Below are 23571 nucleotides of genomic sequence, written 5' to 3' on the forward strand. Positions count from 1 at the left end.
GTTGGCTAATAGGATTGATGGAAGAGGCAGTTTACTCGCTCGCCGTCGGATCCTTACAAGGCATCCGGATCTGCGTCCGCGATATCTCCGTCTCTTCCTCACGCGAATGACGGGGATTTGGGCCTTGTCGGGTGTCTGTATGATATCCTTCGCGGCCGCCTCGTTGAAGAAAAAATCTTCGTCCAATGCGAGGTGAGTAATCGCTGTCCTGATATCCAGAAGCTCTTTTTGGTTATAAGAGACGATGGCAGAAACATTATGTACAAAATAAATTACAAAGAACGCGGAAAAACGCACATAATAGTACAATTGGTTAGAGGGCTGTAAAACGGCAGCCATCTTCTCCGGCGCTGTATATATGATTGACTTGGAGTTACATTGTGTTGTTTAAGTGTTCCCTTTATTTTTTTGAGCAGTGTATATCCATGAGTCTGGGAGAGAACGCATAGCCCTAGGCGGTGCTGTTGGTTCATGGATTGTGCAGGGCGGCTTACAGTTAGCCTACAATTAGTGAATTTGCATTTGATTTTGAATAGCCTAGTAATAGGGAAATTTTTATATTTTCATAATTAATTGGGTGACACATTACCTTTAGCTACATACTATCTCACCACCATGCGTTTTCACCTCCTCTTCTCTCTCCTTTATTCATTTCTCGAGCGCATGGACGGGCTGTCAACAGTTTAGTGAAATGTGTTTCGTTGCGAAAACATGTTACAATCGATGTTCCCGAACAGATTTCACTTTTGTACGTTTTCCCACTGACAAAGAAATTATCAGTCTATAATTTTAATGGTAGGTTTATTTGAACAGTGAGAGACAGAATAACAACAACAAAAATCCAGAAAAACGCATGTAAAAAAATTTATAAATTGATTTGCATTTTAAAGAGGGAAATAAGTATTTGACCCCCTCTCAATCAGAAAGATTTCTGGCTCCCAGGTGTCTTTTATACAGGTAACGAGCTGAGATTAGGAGCACACTCTTAAAGGGAGTGCTCCTAATCTCAGCTTGTTACCTGTATAAAAGACACCTGCCCACAGAAGCAATCAATCAATCAGATTCCAAACTCTCCACCATGGCCAAGACCAAAGAGCTCTCCAAGGATGTCAGGGCCAAGATTGTAGACCTACACAAGGCTGGAATGGGCTACAAGACCATCGCCAAGCAGCTTGGTGAGAAGGTGACAATAGTTGATGTGATTATTCGCAAATGGAAGAAACACAAAAGACCTGTCAATCTCCTTTGGCCTGGGGCTCCATGCAAGATCTCACCTCGTGGAGTTGCAATGATCATGAGAACGGTGAGGAATCAGCCCAGAACTACACGAGAGGATCTTGTCAATGATCTCAAGGCAGCTGGGACCATAGTCACCAAGAAAACAATTGGTAACACACTACGCCGTGAAGGACTGAAATCCTGCAGCGCCCGCAAGGTCCCCCTGCTCAAGAAAGCACATATACACGGCCATCTGAAGTTTGCCAATGAACATCTGAATGATTCAGAGGAGAACTGGGTGAAAGTGTTGTGGTCAGATGAGACCAAAATCGAGCTCTTTGGCATCAACTCAACTCGCCGTGTTTGGAGGAGGAAGAATGCTGCCTATGACCCCAAGAACACCATCCCCACCGTCAAACATGGAGGTGGAAACATTATGCTTTGGGGGTGTTTTTCTGCTAAGGGGACAGGACAACTTCACCGCATCAAAGGGACGATGGACGGGGCCATGTACCGTCAAATCTTGGGTGAGAACCTCCTTCCCTCAGCCAGGGCATTGAAAATGGGTCGTGGATAGGTATTCCAGCATGAAAATGACCTAAAACACACGGCCAAGGCAACAAAGGAGTGGCTCAAGAAGAAGCACATTAAGGTCCTGGAGTGGCCTAGCCAGTCTCCAGACCTTAATCCCATAGAAAATCTGTGGAGGGAGCTGAAGGTTCGAGTTGCCAAACGTCAGCCTCGAAACCTTAATGACTTGGAGAAGATCTGCAAAGAGGATTGGAACAAAATCCCTCCTGATATGTGTGCAAACCTGGTGGCCAACTACAAGAAACGTCTGACCTCTGTGATTGCCAACAAAGGTTTTGCCACCAAGTACTAAGTCATGTTTTGCAGAGGGGTCAAATACTTATTTCCCTCATTAAAATGCAAATCAATTTATAACATTTTTTACATGCGTTTTTCTGGATTTTTTTGTTGTTATTCTGTCTCTCACTGTTCAAATAAACCTACCATTAAAATTATAGACTGATCATGTCTTTGTCAGTTATTCTGTCTCTCACTGTTCAAATAAACCTACCATTAAAATTATAGACTGATCATGTCTTTGTCAGTGGGCAAACGTACAAAATCAGCAGGGGATCAAATACTTTTTTCCCTCACTGTATATGTGATGGTGTATATTAAATTGATATATTATACTTTTTTTATGTAGATGTTCTAAAGGCGCACATCAGCGGCTTGTATGTGTGGAGGCCTGGAGATGCTAAAAGTGTTTATGTTAATTAATGGTAAATTACCGTGAGACCTGGCAGTCTTTTGCATGACAATAACCAGCTGACCAAATTTCATGACCGCCACAGCCCTAGTCAGGAGACTTCATTTACCAGGGAGACCTTGTCACTGTTATGTCAGACCACTTTAATCTAACTGTTTCTCTGTTGTTCCAGCAGCACCCAGCAGGGTTGGAGGCTATCAGCCCCAGTGAGGAGGTGACTGACATGGAGGACAATGAGGAAGAGGACCTGGGAGTGTTGGACGACCAGCGGAGCATCATCCTGCACCTCCTCTCCCAGCTCAAACTGGGCATGGACCTCACCCGGGTAAGACAGCCAATGCTCTCTGCTCTCTTCATGTCTTTTCCTTGGAATGTTAGAGATGGTATGGCCAACACAACGCTTACTGGTTCACTGAATAGATTATGTAGAAATGTCTTGATTCCTTTTTACGACAGCCAACGCTCTCTGCTCTCTCTTCATAGTTTTCCCTTGGAATGTTAGAGCTGGTAATGCCAACGCAATGTTTACTGGTTCACTCACTGAATAGGAATGTCTTGATTCTTGTTTTAGGAAGTACAGCTTACAGTTATGTACTGGTATGTCCATTTGAATATAATCATCAATGGCATCAAAACAATCATGGAATGACACTAAAAAGGCTTTTAGTTCAAATTATGACTAGTGATCCTCTTTATTACTGTTCCCTATCAGCACTCTAGTGAAGTGTCTCCCTCATGCAGTTTATCGGTCGCCTCCCGCCCTGTTTACTAGGTGGTGCTACCCACCTTCATCCTGGAGAAGCGCTCCCTGCTGGAGATGTATGCTAATTTCATGGCCCACCCGGACATGTTCCTGTCCATCACGGCTGGCGCCACGGCGGAGGACCGCATCGTACGCTTCGTCGAGTACTACCTTACCGCCTTCCACGAGGGCCGCAAAGGAGCTGTGGCCAAGAAGCCCTACAACCCGGCACTGGGTGAGACCTTCCACTGTTCCTGGGAGGTGCCCCGGGACAGAGTGAGGCCCCTCAGGTCTCAGAGCTCCAGGGAACCAGCCTCCAGGGGCCCCAACAACACCCAACAGCAGGACGATCCGTCGGGGACCGAGTGTTACCGCGTTCGCTTCATAGCCGAGCAGGTGTCCCACCACCCGCCTGTCTCAGGGTTCTACTGCGAGTGCCCAGAGAGGAGGATGTGTGTCAGTGCCCACGTGTGGACGAGAAGCAAGTTCATGGGCATGTCCATTGGTGTGTCCATGATAGGGGAAGGTGAGTGAATTGATGTGCTTCAGGTTCATTGAGGCTCAGTTAAAAGCTGGCACCATAAGTACAGTGAGGGAAAAAAGTATTTGATCCCATGCTGATTTTTTGATGTTTGCCCACTGACAAATACATGATCAGTCTATAATTTTAATGGTAGGTTTATTTGAAGTGAGAGACAGAATAACAACAAAATAATCCAGAAAAACGCATGTCAAAAATGTTATTAATTGATTTGCATTTTAATGAGGGAAATAAGTATTTGACCCCTCTGCAAAACATGACTTAGTACTTGGTGGCAAAACCTTTGTTGGCAATCACAGAGGTCAGACGTTTCTTGTAGTTGGCCACCAGATTTGCACACATCTCAAGAGGGATTTTGTCCCACTCCTCTTTGCAGATCTTCTCCAAGTCATTAAAGTTTTCGAGCCTGACGTTTGGCAACTCGAACCTTCAGCTCCCTCCACAGATTTTCTATGGGATTAAGGTCTGGAGACTGGCTAGGCCACTCCAGGACCTTTATGTGCTTCTTCTTGAGCCACTCCTTTGTTGCCTTGGCTGTGTGTTTTGTGTCATTGTCATGCTGGAATACCCATCCACGACCCATTTTCAATGCCCTGGCTGAGGGAAGGAGGTTCTCACCCAAGATTTGACGGTACATGGCCCCGTCCATCGTCCCTTTGATGCGGTGAAGTTGTCATGTCCCCTTAGCAGAAAAACACCCCCAAAGCATAATGTTTCCACCTCCATGTTTGACGGTGGGGATGGTGTTCTTGGGGTCATAGGCAGCATTCCTCCTCCTCCAAACACGGCGAGTTGAGTTGATGCCAAAGAGCTCGATTTTGGTCTCATCTGACCACAACACTTTCACCCAGTTCTCCTCTGAATCATTCAGATGTTCATTGGCAAACTTCAGACGGGCCTGTATATGTGCTTTCTTGAGCAGGGGGACCTTGCGGGCGCTGCAGGATTTCAGTCCTTCACGGCGTAGTGTGTTACCAATTGCTTTCTTGGTGACTATGGTCCCAGCTGCATTGAGATCATTGACAAGATCCTCCCGTGTAGTTCTGGGCTGATTCCTCACCGTTCTCATGATCATTGCAACTCCACGAGGTGAGATCTTGCATGGAGCTCCAGGCCGAGGGAGATTGACAGTTATTTTGTGTTTCTTCCATTTGCAAATAATCGCACCAACTGTTGTCACCTTCTCACCAAGCTGCTTGATGATGGTCTTGTAGCCCATTCCAGCCTTGTGTAGGTCTACAATCTTGTCCCTGACATCCTTGGAGAGCTCTTTGGTCTTGGCCATGGTGGAGAGTTTGGAATCTGATTGATTGCTTCTGTGGACAGGTGTCCACACAAGCTGCTCCTAATCTCAGCTCGTTACCTGTATAAAAGACCTGGGAGCCAGAAATCTTTCTGATTGAGAGGGGGTCAATACTTATTTCCCTCATTAAAATGCAAATCAATTTATAACATTTTTGACATGCGTTTTTCTGGATTTTTGTTGTTGTTATTCTGTCTCTCACTGTTCAAATAAACCTACCATTAAAATTATAGACTGATCATTTCTTTGTCAGTGGGCAAACGTACAAAATCAGCAGGGGATCAAATACTTTTTTCCCTCACTGTACATGATTGAGTTCAAATCATATACTTTTCTTAAGCTTATGCTCATGTTTTGGAATATACATGGAGATACAGTTGGTGGCAGTTTGAATGGCATTAGCAACGCGAATGCCCCGACCCACCTGAGGATCTGTCTTTTTCAGCCACCTATTTCCTGTGTTTGAGGGGTGCAAAAGTCTTGTCACTTAAATCTCGTTAGATTGATTGCTTTCATTTTACTCCTGCGACTCTTTCATACTCTTGCTTGTGCCTGTAGTTTTTTCCCCATTACCGTTACGATCACGGAGATGTTTGTAATGACCTGTCAAACACACCCCTAATGGCTGAAATGGTCTCAATGGAATACATTGTCTTTCCGTTGCATCTATAAGAACGCTAAAGCTTTGTCTGGGATTAAACGCATCGTCTCGACACATCACAAGAAAGAGAAGAAAGACAACTTTATTTTGATGGATGTCAATTATTTGTGGAATTGAAAAAGTAATACTTTTAATACAGTTGAAATGTTTACAAATTAGATGCGCTAAAATGAAAATAACTTCCGAAAATGAACACTCGGATTATAATTATATTATTTCTCATTTCGCAAACAATGTAAAGTATGTATGGAGAGGTGTTTTCTAGAGCCAAGCGTGTTGATTTTTAATCCGATGGTATCCTGCTATTGATACACATGTTGAATTATGCAACAGAACGTGACAACAACAGTAATTAATGAGTCAGTCTAGACAGAGCAGGTGAGTGCAGGAAGGCAGAGCACGTATTTGGTGGTTGCAGCCTTGTTCCATTCCTTTATGTTAATATATTCATATATGCAAAAACAATACACCATGTACTTATGCAAATTAAGGTATTATCATTTGATTTATTTTAACAGAAAATATTTTAAAAAATACCTGATACCTTTAGAAAAAAAGGTGAGATCTTACAATAAATTGAATACCTGAGTTCCCACCACAATCCCTGAACTCCATAAATTATTTGCCCGTGCCAGAAATGTTTTATGTGCTATAATTCAGTCAATATCCGATGTATTTTTTTCATGGTAAAAGTTTGGAGTATCTTCATCCATTGTCCAACTGTTGCATTTATTAGAATTGTTTTTAAAACCTTTCAACAATTTTGATTACTGTTGCTAATGGCATCTACAGCAGCCAGTTTTACTCTCATACCTATCCATTGTGCATAGTCCTATTGCACAATGGAAGGGTATGAGAGTTCTCTGATGACAATCAATACATGAGTCCTCTATCTGCTGTCAAGACGCCACAATGTAGGCTTTTCTGAATGAGTCACACTGATGGAATACAGGAAGCCCTTGAACTGAATCAACTGAATCTGTATACATGTTATACTGATTCACCACGACCAGACAATATTCTCATGTGTACCTTTTTAATGCCTGGTGAGTCATACCACAGGATTTGTGCATTCACTGTGGGATTACTTTTGAAGCACAATGTTGACCCGCTCACATTTAGAGGCCTGTGTGGTTTGGCATCTTTATGAGTAATGTGCCTCTAATGAAAATATAAATATTTTTTGAGTGGACAATATTTAGTGCTGCATTGATTGGTGCTGATTAAGATGATGTCTGATGGAGAGGAGAGTACAATAAGCATGTGTCAGATACAATCTGCTCCTGCTGTGATTTGCGGTGGCTGTGGGTTGCCATGGACAGCACGGTGGGTTGTCATGCACAGCACGGTGGGTCGATGTGGGTGTTTAGCTAAAAAGAGGATAAGATGATGTCTGATGGAGAGGAGAGTACAGGAAGCATGTGTCAGATACAATCTGCTCCTGCTGTGATTTGCGGTGGCTGTGGGTTGTCATGGACAGCACGGTGGGTCGATGTGGGTGTTTAGCTAAAAAGAGGATAAATTGTGTCTGTACTGACGGTATTATAAATGCTAGATTGTTATGCCTTAATGCTCTCAACCAAAGACAGTATTAATTCAGTGACATTGGACATATAGTACAGTACATTGCATACACAGTATGAAGAGGTGGACAAGGTAGGACAAGGTAAGACAAGGGGGTCGAGGAGGGATCGATTGTGAAGGAAATGTTTCCCACTTGTAATATAGCCAAACTAGTGTATGCAAGCCAGTTATGTGATGACCTTCCACATGATTTCTCTCCTGACTCAATTAGGGTGTTTTCACACATAGTCCTCTTAAAAGAACAGATCTCATTCCTCTTTAAAGTGAACTGTGGGGTAAAATAAAGCAAAACAACTCAGTTCTCTTTGTATTCACGCTGCCCTTGCCTTTGAATGAGGACTCAACTCTTTTGCCAGTTCACTTCACCAATGCTGTGGTCTGAGTCCTCTTTGCATTCACATTGCTATGTTTAGAAAGGAACCAAGATCTTTTTCCAACATTCACTCAATGCACTCTGGGTTTTTACAAGGTGCAGGACAAGCCATTCCATCAGAATGTGTTATCGGACAGCTAGATATACCTACTAACATTTTGGAAGCTAATAGATTGCATTTAGTTAAAAGATGAGACAATCATTGTAATCAGAAGATACTATTAACATGTAAATATTATTGGTAACAGAATAAATAGCAGAAGAATAACTGCAGATTAAATAATGCTGTAATCGGAAATTGTACACCCAATGTAGGCTACCGCCCCTTTAAGAGATAGAATGGATTTTGTACCCCGTGTTGTGATTCTCACCAAATATGTTGGTGTATTCTCACACTATTCAAACCCTTCAATCGAATAAACAGCTTATGAAGCTCTCTTAGCCTATAGATCACATATTGCAAACAAATAATCTGAACTAAAAACTCGACACGTTTTGGAATTTCTGTGCATCCTTGACAATCGCTAATCAATAGGCCTAACCAAAAACAGCACACGTTTTTTCTGCAAATCTGCACATCATCATCTTCTCTCTATTGTGGCACTAATGTGAGAGGGTTTATTGCAGTAGTCTAGTGTGTGGTGCAGGAATAATGACAAGCAAACCTGGGGAACTTTGTGTTCACATTGCCCTAAAAAAGGGAACTGGACCACGGAATTCAAGCGAACCGAACTCAGACCGCCTCTTGAGATGGTCTCAGTTCAGTTCGCTTCGGGGGCTCTTTTGAGGGGTCTGAGTTCTTTGGAGTGTTTACACTGCACAAAAAATTAAGCAAACCAATTTGAGTTCACAAAAACTCTTAAAGGGACCAAGTGTGAAAACACCCTTATACTATTTAGCAATAATATTTATATTTATTTTATTTATTTTACCCTTATTTTCCCAGGCAAGTTGACAGAACACAGTCTCATTTACAGCAACGACCTGGGGAATAGTTACAGGGGAGAGGAGGGGGGATGAATGAGCCAATTGGAAGCTGGGGATGATTAGGTGGCCATGATGGTTTGAGGGCCAGATTGGGAATTTAGACAGGACACTGGGGTTAACACCCCTACTCTTACGATAAGTGCCATGGGATCTTTAGTGACCACAGAATCAGTGCATGGGGCGATGTGGGGTCATGCACAGTGGGTGTCCACTGTTCTGCCTCAGTAACAGGAAAAACCTTGGCTAATGATGCTCACCATTAATGTTGTTAATGAGGCACTGTTGTCAGCATGCTTTTTTCTGTTAAACTCAATCACTAATGAAGATTGAACGTTGGAGGTCACATTTCACAGGCATTTTCTACCCAGCTTAAACATTAATCTTAGAAGAGTATATTTATGGTACGGAGATACTGTATCTTGCAAAGGATTTTCACTTGTAGTCTCTGCAAAAGCTTCTGCAGTATTCTATGGCATGTACAGTTTTTTTAGACATTCAGGTAAATAAATGACGGGCGCTTGGCTACTTACCACCATGCACTAGGATAGCCAGGTCCCAGATCTGTTTGTGCTATCATGTCAACTCCTTGTTAGTTGTCACTCATTGTCTTAACCAAACATGAACAAATGTTTGCAAGAGGTGGCAACAGAGCAGAAACTGCCTGGGACCAGACTTGCACCAGTGAGATGCTGACCCTTTGATCTTTCCCACTCTGCTCCCCAGGGACCTTATGCCTTCTGGAGCATGACGAGGAGTATGTCTTCACTCTGCCCTGTGCCTATGCCCGCTCCATCCTCACCGTGCCATGGGTGGAGCTAGGTGGCAAAGTCACCATCAGCTGTGCCAAGAGTGGCTACTCAGCCACCGTCACATTCCACACCAAGCCTTTCTATGGAGGGAAGGTACACAGGTGGGTCTCTGAATGAGTGAGTGAGTGAGAGAGAGAAGAAGAGGAAGAGGGCGAGAGCGAGAGATTGCTTTGGCAATGTAAACATACTGTGTTTCCCATGCCAATAAAGCCCTTTGAATTGAATTGAATTGAATTGAATTGAATTCAGAGAGAGAGAGGATTTGAACACTGTATTGAAATGATTTGAACGTCATAATTTCAAATCTATTTTGAATGGTAAATAATCTGTTGTGTCATTCTGTCATACTTTTATTGTGAATAAGAATAGAATATGTTTCTAAACACTTCTACTACATTAATGGGGATGCTACCATGATTACGGATAATCATGAATGAATCGTGAATAATGATGAGTGAGAAAGTTACAGAGGCATAAATATCAAACATATTCTTATTTACTATATAAGTGGCTCCAAAATGACACTACATTATTTACCATTTATTTATATTGGGCACAAAATAAACTGAAACACAACCAAAACAAACTGCAAATGCATCCAACAAATTTGTAGAGTCACAAACATGATGTAGTCATTGCGTGCTATAAATATGGGACATAAGTGAATTTGTCCAAATACTTTGTTCCCTTAAATGAGGGGACTATGTACAAAAAGTGCTGTAATTTCTAAACGGTTCACCCAATATGTATGAAAAAATCCTCAAATTAAAGCTGACAGTCTGCACTTTAACCTCGTAGTCTTTTAATAATTTCAACGTGCTGAAGTACAGAGCCAAAACAACAACACATGTGTCACTGTCCAAATACTTTTGGACCTCACTGTAATTCGATATTACTATGGCAGTACAATGTATCATAAGAGTAATGTTGAGCAATGATGGGCTGCCACTAAGTACATCTTCTGAACATCGCTGCTAAATTTTCCTCTCAGGGTGACTGCAGAAGTCAAACACAACCCGACCAACACCATTGTGTGCAAGGCCCAGGGGGAGTGGAACGGAACCCTGGAGTTCACCTATAGCAGCGGGGAGACCAAAGTGATTGACACAGCCAAATTGCCAATCATCAAGAAGAAGCTCCGGCCTGTGGAGAAGCAGGGACAGAATGAGTCCAGGTAAGATGCTCCTAGGTCCAATATGCTGTATTTTTGGTCCCTTCTTAGTGGACCAGGGTCGTGTTCATTACACACCAAACAGAAGTAAACTGGACTGAAACAAGGAGGGACTCCCTGGACTTGGTGTATATGGAACAGTAGCCGTTATAGTAGCTATCTTGTCAGCTATGTGTGGGTTTGTTATATACATGTTCTTTATGCGTTTGTGTAGGCGGTTATGGCAGCATGTCACCAAGTCACTGAAGGAGGGGAACATTGACGAGGCCACGGAACACAAGCATCGTCTAGAGGAGCGCCAGAGAGGGGAGGAGAGGCAGAGAGCTGCAGTCAACTCGCCCTGGACACCCAAATATTTCAGTAAAAAGGTAGTTACAGGAGGAAGTTGAGCCAGGGTTAAATATAAAACTAGGGTAAGGGCTGGGGCTATATGTTCAACCCTATCCCTAACCTTTACCCTACTTTTCTCTTTGGACCCACGAGGTGCTGGACCCCGGCTCCACCTGGCTCTCCCTTTGACTTAACCTAACGTAGCAGGAGTAAAAGGAAATGCCTGAGTGGAGTTCCCACACGGTTTTCAGAGGAAGCTAGATTGAATTAGCTGTATCCCTGAAAACTGGATACATCCAGGTGGTTGGCAACTCCGCTAAGGGTGCTTTGTCCCAAGGTGCAGGAACCTGGCTCCAGGTGAATAAACTCAATTTAACCACTGATGCTAATCTGGTTTTGTCTTTGTTCTTGCCTTTAGGGAGAAGATTGGATCTACCACAATCCTCTGTGGAAATCTCACTGACACAAGAACCAGACTGCTCTAATGGACACTAACTTAGAGCCTCTATCCCCTAAACGAGGGGCCAGGCCAGGGGAAGGATAATGATGGAACAGCCATTCGCTCTCCATTGGGACCCGAGATACTGACTCTTAATGACATGGACAATGGACACACTCATGGGAATCAAGTGGTTTCCAATTGAACTACGAGGGTGGGAGTGACAGATTTTTATAGTATTCGAGGTAGAGAATTTCTATTTTTCACTTTACCAAGGCCTTTTTCCTTTTGCAAATGCATGGTATGACATGATTTGTCACTGGTATTTTTTTCCAGTTGTGTTGACACATTCATTATCTTTTTAGGTTCTAACGCCTTTATTTGTCACACAGCATCAGAATGCAATGGGAGGAGGAGGAAGGTGGCACAGATGGACTCAGTAGGACCCATTGCAGTGTTGATGGAATACAAGTGTTGATGGCAAAGATGCAAATATGTTTGGAGATATGTTTTTGTTACATTAGTTCCCATCTGGTTTTCAACAAATGGTGACGACTAGGAGCAGTCTATTTCTTATCACTTTACGTTGCCATTCTGCCCATCCAGACCTTTGGAAGGAGTTTTGACCATTCCTGAAATGACTGTTTGCCTCTGCTCTTCCATGCATACAGATTTCCCATCACTCGCTTACCCACTTATTACACAGTTAACACTCCATTGGACCCTATCTTCCCGAGAGGTCTTTCCTCCTTCCAGGTATGTGTCCTTATGTTGGGATTGATATAACATAATTAAGCTGGAGCTGTACCCAGCTCACAACTCATCATGCTAATATCTCAGTGGGCTGCCTCTGAGTTGAATATGGATAAGGTGCATAGGAAGACAACCCCATTCTCACAGAGGGGCACCGAGAGGTGTAGTCTCTCCCGATGTCATTCAGGATTATGTTATTGACAGGAAATGAGGTACTGTGGTGGTGGTAGTAGTAGAGGGGATGTTTTGGGTCATACATAGCCATTATATATTTACATTTTCACAAAATGTGCTAATTGACATACCCTGAGTATACCAAACATTAGGAAAACCTTCCTAATATTGAGCTTCACCCCCCATGTCTCAAGGCTTAAAAATCCTCCTTTAACCCGTCTCCTCCCCTTCATCTACACTGATTGTGGATTTAACAAGTGGGATCATAGCTTTCACCTGGTCAGCCTCATGGAAAGAGCAATTGCTCTTAATGTTTTTTACGCTCAGTGTAAATGCTGTGTATACATTGTTATACTATTATATCTGATTGCCTTTGTATATTATTCAGCCAAACATCTAATGGAAAAGTGTTTTTTAGTGTCCACCTTTATTTTGTTCTTAGAAAAGTGATCAATGCTATATTCTCTGGTTAAGTAATTTCAATCATCCATGATTATAGACTGAGTGGCTTGCTGCATTACATTGTAGTACGATCATGGTATAAACTAACGGCAGAATCATCTTGCAGTGCAAATGTGAAAATCAGCAGGGATGAGAATTAGCCGTCACATCTGTCCAGTTTCTTGCAGCACTCAGTGTGTTCTTGAATTACTAGTGACCTTGACATCTGGCAATATTCAGATGCATGATTTTGATTAGTCTCCAGCACTCAAGACAAGTGTAAGTATTGATACAGTAAATACGCATTGTGGGTTATTTGGAAAGATATGTCCACAAAGATAGATGAAATTTTTTCCCATGTGTCCAACTAAGATATTCTGAATGTATGTGCATTAATTTGGGTTTCATAGAGCACTGCAATGTACCCAAGAGCTTGAACCAAACTCCTCATTCACTTGGTTAAAAAACCTATGCAACACCTCATTTGTTATAACATCGGTTGAAGAAGTTAGGGATGGGGGCATAATTTTTTTTTTTTTTCTAATAAATGTGCCCTGGCAATCACCGTGTGTCTGTTGTCATTATGAACATTTTAGAATTCTCCCAAGTAACTTGAGTCAGCAAGTGGAAAATACAGAACAGCTGTAATTTGAAGGCTAGTGCTGCCATCGTGTGGTAAAAAAATGTTATTCTCTGAAGCCTCAGTTTATACCCAAGTCTTTGACTGTTATATGGAAATATTTATAATATCCTATAAAAGATATCATGGAATCAATATACATTTGTTTTGGTTTTTAGAATGTATTTATTGTTTTGCACCTCTAAAAAGCTGCCTTGTATTCCCCAGTCTCAGTGAATACATGTACATTTCCTGGAATTGACTGAAGCCTCTGAGCAACTTAGTAAAAGCATCCTGCCTCCAAACCTAACAAAACTAATATCATGTTCCAAAGATACACTAACCCACCCAATTGGGAAAGCAAATAATTTGAGGATCACTTCTTACAAACTTGAACCTTTTATTTTGTCTACATTTAAACATGACTGAACAACAATGTAAAAAATGTTAACTTGGAAGGTGAGGGGGACCAGGGGCAGGGGTTGTCAAATATAATCAATGTAGTGGTGGGGCAGAGAGGAAGAGGTGTTGCACTGCTGAACGTTGGAAAACCAAGAAGAGGAGAAAGGAACTAGTCCACCATCCTCAACAAAAAATAAAGAAATAAGGTAACAATAAGAGGGCGAACAACCTGTACACTTTCTATATCACATTAAGGCTTACTCTCCAAACCCTTTGTCTCCTCACACACATTGAAATCGGGGGGGGGGGGGAGAACCCACAGATATAAACAGAGCGTTTTGTTTTTTTTATCACGTAAATAAATACGAGTTTCTCAAGTTTGCGTTTGAGCAAGGTCGATATTACATTGTGTGAAGGGCCATGAAGTGAAAGTAGTGACAATGCAGTCTTTCTCAGAGAAGATCAAAGAACAAAGCAATTTTATATCCAAAGGTGAAATAACAACTTCTGCATGTAAAGGAAAAGCAAGATAAGTATCAAACGAGCGATACAAATGAGGTAAACGTGAGTGAAGACGTCAACGATAAAAAACAACTGTATTCCTATGAAGTTTATGATGTGTAGACTATCTTTGATGTGTCACCTCCCCCCCCCCCTCCCAAACACGCACACATACGATGTTCAACACAGATTTAGAATTCACAACGGGCCCAGTAAAGTGCCAGGGGGTGCACCCCTGTGTTTTAAGAGGGCACCATCACCCCTTTGTCCACTCACTGGCAGCCATCTTGAGATTCAGCACTTCAGCTTTCCTGCATTACCGTACTCTGCTCTTAGCTTCGTATCTACTCAGCAGCATTAACATGTGTGTGTATATGGACAGGCAAAAATTACTATGAGTAGTCAGATGGACATACTAACATGTGGTGATAAAGAGACCAGCAATGAGGCACTAGGCTCACAGACCGGACTAGAACGCGCCCCCTGCAGGGTGGAGGCCTAATTAATAATCACTACTTTTTACATAGAATTGCTTACATTTTTTAAACCTAGCAGCAGTATATACAATCTAAGCAATTTTTCAGGGGAGAAAGTTATAAAAAATTCACATTCTTTTTAAACAAAATCTCAAGTCCCTCCTAATGAGAATTATTGCATTCACTGTTCTATCTGCTGCCATAAAAAACATCACAACAAAGTAAAGAGAAGAAATAATCTGCGTATTTAAAAATCACCACAATAATCCAATATATTATAACCCTTTTCGCCATTTTGTTTACATAACATATTTACATATTAGGCCTTTTAATTTCTAAAGAATTGTCTCGGTAACGACATATTAGTGCCAAACAAAATAACAATGATAAAAAAAGATCAGCTGTTCCTAGACAATGGAATTCCTCCTTACCGTATACCGTTCGTTGTCTGTACACGTATTCCAATGGTTCCTCCCTCTTACAAAGGCAACACGTTTACATGTGCCAAGGAGAAAGATCAAGGGCTCTTTGGTGCAATTTCTCCCAGCCTCCTCAGTTTCCTTTCTCTTTATTTTGTCCCCCTCTAGAAATAACAGCTAAATGTACCACAAAATGTTACGCTCACCCCGGTTTCAGCAGCTCTGTGCCTTGCCACACATTCAAGTACAAACAAATAAAAGAAGAAAGAAAGAGCAAGACAAAAAGTCCTCTGGCTAAAACGGACAAAAGTTCTGGGGCTAGCCAGATATATGACACTTCACCCTCTCCAACACACAGGGTGCTGCGCTCAGAGGACTAGCCCTCGAGGCTAAGCGCTAACATTCAAGACAATGGCCGTTGTTCTTATTCATTGGTAGAGTTTTCTTTGCTAGTTCCATTTTTTTGTATGTTTTTTTATGTTGTCCGTCTTCATTATTACTTGTTTAGTTTCTTGCCTTTCTTCAGGACCAGCTTATTCCTGATGTGTCCTCGCTTCCTCTTAGCAGTCTGTGTAATGAAACAAACTTGATTTACAAACCCCTTTTCAATTGGCAATTTTTTCCTATATATCTACAAGTCAGAATTTGAGCGCACACACATTAACTGTAGGAAATAGAAGTGAGTTGGCTCACATTTTATGAACATTTCCTTTTGGTGGCTAAAATTTGAGAAGAAATAATCATATGTAAACTCACTACACCAGTATCATATAATGTCTTACATTCATTATCACAATGAATGCTGAGAGACATGGAAGCCATGTACCTTTTTGGAGGTGTACTTCTGCCTGGGCACGATGCTGCGGAGCTTGTGCTCCAGCGGCTCCCTGTTCTCCAGCTTCTTCACCTTGTAGATGCGCACCAGCCAGTGCTCCGAGGTGAACGCCTCCTCCAGGTGCTTGAACTTGATGTCCTTGTTGCCGATCTCAGCGTTGCGGGTGCGGTCAAACCCAGGCGGTGTCCGGAAGTCCAGCTGAGAGATAAGGACAGCAGTAGGTGGGGTTGAGGGCGTCTACCTTCACACAAATGTTGTGTTTTTCATCTTACTTCATTATCAGGCTCTTTCCCTGCTCTTTTAAATCTGTACATCCCTTCACCTATCCCTCCCTCCCTCTACACTTTCTTCTACCTCCTCCTTCTGATCTCTTATTTTGTCCTTGTCACGTCCTCTTCCACAAAACCAATCTCTGTTCCCTTGCCTTTATCATTCTCTGAACCTGTCTCTCATCTCCTCTATGGGTTAAGACAGCTATGAGACAGCTTTGCTTGGCTGCCTGTCTGTGGAACCTACTGAAGCAGCCCACTGATCCTTCCTCCTCTTCACTGAGCTGCTGACCAGGCAACATGCAGCTCGCTATAAGTACCTGGCAGCTCTTCGCTCTCATATCTCGCCTGTACCTGCCAGAGCCTGAGCAATTCTGAGCGCTACCCTAACCCACCCTCCCTCCATCCATCCCCCACGCTTGTCAGCACATCCTTAAGCACCTCACTTGCCAGTCACTCAGTGCTTACTGTAGCCTGCTGTTGCTTCAAGTTCTTCACCACCACTCACCTGCATCTCGCCAAAGCGGTAGTAGGACATCTTGTACATGAGGCAGTTGAGCAGGACGGGCGAGCCGGCCTTGTCCACGCGGAACTCTCCCTGAGGGGTGAAGTAGTCACTCTCCTGAAGGGCACATGGGCACGAGGAGAGAAGAAAGTGAGACACTCGAGTGTTAAGACCACATCCCGATTTCTTCAAGGACACTGACATCAAATAGCAGAGACTGAACTTAATAGGGGAATAAAAACTGAAATAACTTGCCATCTATGATATGATGTAGTCTTACAACCATTCATTGTTCAGTTCATGTCTTTGATATTCAAAAACACATATGTTTACAAATCTGCATTGGATATTAGATACTTTGTCCTACGACCAAGTGCCAGTGAAGAAAATAAACATAGCTAGGAACAGCAATGTCCTTGGTTTTGCCCAGACTGATGAATTACTGTATTCCTCAAATCTAAGTGTTTAACCAGGTTCATCAGCATAACAAGAGGATTATAAATAGAAGAGTGAATGAAGGACCTTCAGAATTGTGAGGCATCGGTGAACCCAACTAGGGGCAGTCTCAAGAAACCATGCACTCACCCGAATGTCCTTGGGATGCTCTCCCTCCGCTATCCTGACCATCCACAGGAACTTGTTGATGTCGTCGCCTGAGTAACCAATCACGCCCCCGAAGATGATCAGCACGTAGTCCACATCCAGACTCCTCATGATCTCGTACGCTGCACTCTCATTGGACGACATGGCTTTCCCCACCTACATAGGAGAGAGAAGATAAGGGAAGTAGAGGAGTTTGAGCAGAGGAAAGATGCAGGGAGATAGAAATAAGATATGGTGGGAAAATGAGACTCCAAAAAAGACAACACTCGCATCTCAAAGTTGTGCTGGCCCTGCGAAAAATCAATCAAGTCATTAGAGCAAAAAATATCCAACACACATTATTGCAGCTCCTACAAGTGAATGTATTGAATTCATTGATACAAGTTAAAGTCAAGAAGCCTATTTACTTTGGAGCATAAGGTATTTGAGTTGAGTTGAAATCCTCAAACCCCCAAAACCTCCCAATGCCCCCTTTTGATATTATGTTGTGTGACTCACCAGTGCTATATGACTGTTATTCCATGTGTTGTTGTCGACTAGCGTGGTTCGATTAGCCATGCCTGCTATCTGGTAGCCATAATCCCACCAAGACATAACCCTCGCGTGCTCGTCTGTGTTCTGCCTCAGCCAATAGTAGGCCTCCCTGAAGTCATCCAGGATGTTCCTCGTCCTACGGGGAGTGACGGAGTTGAGGAGTTACGGGAATGACAGTAATGGGAATGACAGCCAGGCAACCATATGTTTGGTAACTTATTATTATGGGATCCTATAACACAGGGATGACAGGTCACGGCAATGACGACCCAATATTGTACCCGCATAAATATATGTATGGGGAGTTTGTCGAATAGTTAGACTTCCTCCTATTTCCGTGTCACAATATTTTTAAAGCTCGAATTGAAAGAAAAGCAGCACACAAAGTCTTGCAAAAGCACATTTCATCCTCACATTGAAAGAATAGCACATAGAGAGCATAGTACATTACACATGGTAAACTATTGAATACCACTATCAATATGGACTTGGTCTTTTACCAAATAGGGCTATCTTCTGTATACAACCTCTACCTTGTTACATTTACGTCATTTAGCAGACGCTCTTATCCAGAGCGACTTACAAATTGGTGCATTCACCTTATAGCCAGTGGGATAACCACTTTACAATGTTTTTGTTTTCTTTCTTTGGGGAGGGGTAAGAGGGGGAACACAACTGATTGGTTCCAACGCATTAATAAGGAAATAAATTCCACAAATTAACTTTTAACAAGGCACACCTGTTAATTGTTATGGGACAAGATACAAAAATACTACAATGCAGAGATACACAACAATAATCAGGTTAACACTGAGCTCATCAACATCACAACTTTATCTGATGAAATATTAACGTGCATGCCCTTTTATCATTTTGTGTGAGTATATGTGAGTGTGTGTGTTCGTGCATTTGTACTATGTGTGTGTAAATGTATGCGCATGTGTGAACACACACACACACACACACACACACACTATATATACACAAAAGTACAGTACCAGTCAAAAGTTTGGACACACCTACTCATTCAAGGGTTTTTCTTTATTTGTACTATTTTCTACATTGTAGAATAATAGTGAAGACATTAAAACTATGAAATAACACATATGTAGTAACAAAAAAACTGTTAAACAAATCAAAATATATTATATATACACTACCGTTCAAAAGTTTGGGGTCACTTAGAAATGTCCTTGTTTTCGACAGAAAATCATTTTTTTTGTCCATTAAAATAACATCAACTTGATCAGAAATACAGTGTAGACATTGTTAATGTTGTAAAGGGCTATTGTAGCAGGAAACGGCTGATTTTTAATGGAAAATCTACGTAGGCATACAGAGGCCCATTATCAGCAACCATCAGTCCTGTGTTCCAATGGCATGTTGTGTTTGCTAATCCAAGTTTATCATTTTAAAAGGCTAATTGATCACTAGAAAACCCTTTTGCAATTATGTTAGCACAGCTGAAAACTGTTGTGCTTATTAAAGAAGCAATAAAACTGGCCTTCTTGAGACTAGTTGAGTATCTGGAGCATCAGCAATTGTGGGTTCGATTACAGGCTCAAAATGGCCAGAAACAAATAACTTTCTTCTGAAACTCGTCAGTCTATTCTTGTTCTGAGAAATGGCCAAGAAACTGAAGATCTCGTACAACGCTGTGTACTACTCCCTTCACAGAACAGCGCAAACTGGCTCTAACCAGAATAGAAAGAGGAGTGGGAGGCCCCGGTGCACAACTGAGCAAGAGGACAAATACATTAGTGTCTAGTTTGAGAAACAGACGCCTCACAGGACCTCAACTGGCAGCTTCATTAAATAGTACCCACAAAACACCAGTCTCAACGTCAACAGTGAAGAGGCGACTCCGGGATGCTGAACGACTAGGCAGAGTTGCAAAGAAAAAGCCATATCTCAGACTGGCCAATAAAAATAAAAGATTAAGATGGGCAGTCTGAGATATGGCTTTTTCTTTGCAACTCTGCCTAGAAGGTCAGCATCCCGGAGTAGCCTCTTCACTGTTGACGTCTAGTGGAAAGCCTTCCCAGAACAGTGGAGGCTGTTATAGCAGCAAAGGGGGGACCAACTCCATTTTAATGCCCATGATTTTGGAATGAGATGTTCGACGAGCAGGTGTCTACATACTTTTGGTCATGTAGTGTATATGCAGAAAGATATGTGGAGCTTGTATGCATGGAGTGTACTATATATCTGTTCTACAAGTAGACATTATTTAACTGTATGGTAGATTGTCCGGTGTGGCTCAATCGGTAGAGCATGGCGCTTGCAACGCCAAAGGTCATAGGTTCAATTCCAGCCAGAGCCATCCATACGTAAAAATGTATGCACGCATGACTGACTATAAGACGCTTTGGATAACAGTGTCTGCTAAGTGTCTGGCATATATTATTAGTCCTTACCCATCGTTGTTGTAGGAGGCCAGCACCACACTAGGACTGGAGTAGGCGTTGCTGGTGACCCATGTGCAGTGGACTGCGAACATCATGAGCAGCATCAACATCAGCATGGTCACTATGCTCTTGATGTTAGGGCCCAGCCCCTCCTCTGCCTTCTCCTGCTCAGACACATGCTTGCGCACCTTTCCTGCCTGCAGAGGGAGACAAATACACAACAAACTGGCCCACTAAACAGACAGTTTCAGAGTTGCAATACAAAGAGTGAAATTTGACATTATTTTGTAACTCCTTACACGAATATGTCTATGGGTTGAATACAGGTAACTGCCAAAATAAAGGAAACACCAACATAAAGTGTCTTAATAGGGCGTTGGGCCACCATGAGCCAGAACAGCTTCAATGCACCTTGGCATAGATTCTACAAGTGTCTGGAACTCTATTGGAGGGATGCAACACCATTCTTCCATAAAAAATTACATTATTTGGTGTTTTATTGATGGTGGTGGAAAACGCGGTCTCAGGCACCGCTCCAGAATCTCAGATAAGTGTTGGGTTGAGATGTGGTGACAGACGGCAATGGTATATGGTTTACATAGTTTTCATGCTCATCAAACCCTTCAGTGACCACTCGTGTCCTGTGGATGGGGGCATTGTAATCCTATGGGGGCATAGCCATGGTAGCCAAAGTAATGGACAAAATAAATGCCTGCCAAGCATTTTTATACATGACCCTAAGCATGATGGGATGTTAATTAACTCAGGAACCCCACCTGTGTGGTAGCAACTGCTTTTAATGTACTTTGCATACCTCATTATTTTGGCAGTTACCTGTAGGTGTCAACTGGAATTAACGGCTAAGGGTTCACATTGCGAGAGCAGAGTACACTAGAGGTGTAAGAGTGGAATGCAATACCCCACTAAAGGTAGGCCTATGAGGTGAGGGCAGTTGGAGAATCTCAATTGGTTTTGCGCGACTCCTCACGTCCTCTCCTCGCCTGCTTTTGAAAAAGGTCCAAGGTAATCAGGTAGCGGAGCAAAGTGAGTAGAGGAAATGTGGAAACAAATTTGCTTGTATGACATGACACTCCTCTACCCACGCATCATCAGGCAAATTAGGTTTACAGGGGTGTAATCCCAAAATAAATGTGTAAAGTGATACAACTAATTTTGCTGGTTGTGAAAAACATTTGATAAATAAAAGGATAAGTACCGTATTGTTTTTAAATGTGTGCATGCTTTTCTCCTTCCAGAAAACAGCTGATTAAAAGGGGTTGTAGCAGATTGTAAAACAGTTCGGAAGGGATACTTTGAAAAACCGATTGAGTGAAGTAGCAGCAAACAGTGTACAAAACATTAGGAACACCTTAATATTGCATTGCAACCCCTTTTGCCCGCAGAACAGCCTCAATTCGTTGGGGCATGGACTACAAGGTGTCGAAAGCGTTCCACTGGGATGCTGGCCCATGTTGACTACAATGCTTCCCACAGATGCGTAAAGTTTTTTTTTGCTTTAATATTGCAGCTTCCATCAATGTAATTGTCTGCATCATTTCCAATCCCCCATTTATATATTTTTGTAAATATACACATAAATATATCTTTAAATATATTTTCCTTTATTATGTTTCCCTAACCATACCACCCCTCCCCTAATTGGCCCGTCAGCAAGTCCCGGATCCAGTTGAAGAGGGAGGTGTTTAGTCCCATGGTCCTTAGCTTAGTGATGAGCTTTGTCTAAGTGCTGGTCCATGGTAGTATTGCCGCGTTCAAAACTGGGAACTCTGAAAAATACGAGGTCAAATCATGACGTCAGTGATCTTCAGGTCGGAAAGTCGGAGCTCCAGAAAGTGGCCTGAGTGCCCGAGTTGGAATTCAGAGTTGGATGACCGTTTAAATAAATTTTTCCCAGTCTGAGCTAGTTTTTTTTTCTGAATTCATAGTTGTTTTGAACGTACTGAAGTCAGAGATTTCCGAGTTCCAAGTGGTTTTGAACGCAGCATTAGAGTTGGGATTATGGTTCATTGTTTAGCTAGCTACGTCTAAACAAAAGACTCCACTATGGAAGTAACCATTTCGCTTTACCATTTACACCTTCTGTATCCTGTGCATGTGACAAATAAACATAGATTTTATGTGATCTAGTGTGCGTTTACCAGAGACAGTAATGTGAAGAACAACATGACCTGCACCAATGTCAGAATAGGATATAGGCCAAGGACTAGATAATGTATTTTTACTACTACTTTTTGCTACTATTTTCACCAATTTTAGTCTTGAAATCTTTGGTTGTTTACTACACTACCTTATTCACTCTGTTTAGCATATGGCCTCACATATGAAACCTTAAATAAATGGGTGAGGTTAAGGCTAAAGTGGGTGTGAATGATGCTGAATGGGTGTAGACAAAGAAGAGCTCTCCAGTAGGTGTATCAAAACATTCACGGGCCATTTTCTCAAAAGTGGCGTTACAAGTTTATCAACTTCCAAAGCAGAATTACTTTCCCATTGTTCCTCAACTGCAGTGTATGATATACCATTTTCTAGCTCTGGATAAAAGTAGAGACTCAATGTCAAAAACTTTCTACATAGGACCGAATCCAGGTGGTGGTTTACATATTTAGCCATGGAGCATGTTCTGATTGGCCAGTGAGGTGTCAAGCATCAACACACCTACAACTTATTTATTCATCAAAACCCAGCCCTTTCGCACCACCGCCAGTACAGCGGCCATCATTCTTGGTTGTGAAAATAGCGAAATGATTTGACACAGCCCCGAACGTATAGCGCTACCGCCAGCACTTAGATTTACCATTGCGTTAGGTTTGTTAAACTAGAGCCCTCGAAGTGCTGACATATGATCAAAAAGGCTAAACTGATCATAACATAGACAGGGGGAACCTGATCCTTGATCTGCATTCCTACTCTGAGGTGCTTTATGAATAAGGGCCCTGGACTGTGACTCCTACTGACCTTGTCATAGAGGTTCCCTGAGCTCCTTTTGTCGTCCTCGTCGCTGCTGTCCTCTATGGGAGGGTTCTCCCTCTTCATGTCGTCCCCCAGGTAGTGCTCGAACACGCTGGAAAAGGCGATGGCCGACAGCATGCAAACCACCGGCGTCAAGGTCAGCATCAGGCGCACCATCACCCCGGCAAAGTAGACCGCGCTGATGGCATAGAGAGCCACTGGGGG

At 42.4% G+C, this 23571-nt stretch overlaps 2 protein-coding genes across 4 annotated transcripts in view; one reads left to right on the plus strand and one right to left on the minus strand.

The window, feature by feature from the left end:
• Nucleotides 1–13369, plus strand: part of LOC311110837 (oxysterol-binding protein-related protein 10-like) — a 138664-nt gene extending 125295 nt beyond the window's left edge. For 2 of the 3 annotated variants that reach the window (XM_084153425.1, XM_084153427.1), the window contains 6 exons: nt 2670–2822; nt 3270–3765; nt 9412–9598; nt 10489–10671; nt 10883–11036; nt 11417–13369. In XM_084153425.1, coding sequence (XP_084009551.1) covers nt 2670–2822; nt 3270–3765; nt 9412–9598; nt 10489–10671; nt 10883–11036; nt 11417–11461 — 1218 coding nt within the window. In that variant the 3' untranslated portion in view covers nt 11462–13369. The remainder of the gene's footprint in view (nt 1–2669; nt 2823–3269; nt 3766–9411; nt 9599–10488; nt 10672–10882; nt 11037–11416) is intronic. The other variant, XM_084153426.1, reaches the window with a different exon arrangement.
• Nucleotides 13370–14287: 918 nt separating this feature from the next.
• Nucleotides 14288–23571, minus strand: part of LOC311110829 (dolichyl-diphosphooligosaccharide--protein glycosyltransferase subunit STT3B) — an 83545-nt gene continuing 74261 nt past the window's right edge. Inside the window, exons 10-16 of the mRNA XM_084153413.1 lie at nt 23353–23564; nt 20386–20573; nt 17933–18104; nt 17417–17590; nt 16835–16948; nt 16049–16255; nt 14288–15790 (exon numbers count right to left, since the gene is read on the minus strand). Of these exons, the coding sequence (XP_084009539.1) occupies nt 15719–15790; nt 16049–16255; nt 16835–16948; nt 17417–17590; nt 17933–18104; nt 20386–20573; nt 23353–23564 (1139 nt within the window). The 3' untranslated portion in view covers nt 14288–15718. The remainder of the gene's footprint in view (nt 15791–16048; nt 16256–16834; nt 16949–17416; nt 17591–17932; nt 18105–20385; nt 20574–23352; nt 23565–23571) is intronic.

The sequence above is a fragment of the Coregonus lavaretus genome, assembly GCF_964263955.1.
Source record: "Coregonus lavaretus genome assembly, chromosome: 3".
Taxonomy (NCBI): domain Eukaryota; kingdom Metazoa; phylum Chordata; class Actinopteri; order Salmoniformes; family Salmonidae; genus Coregonus; species Coregonus lavaretus.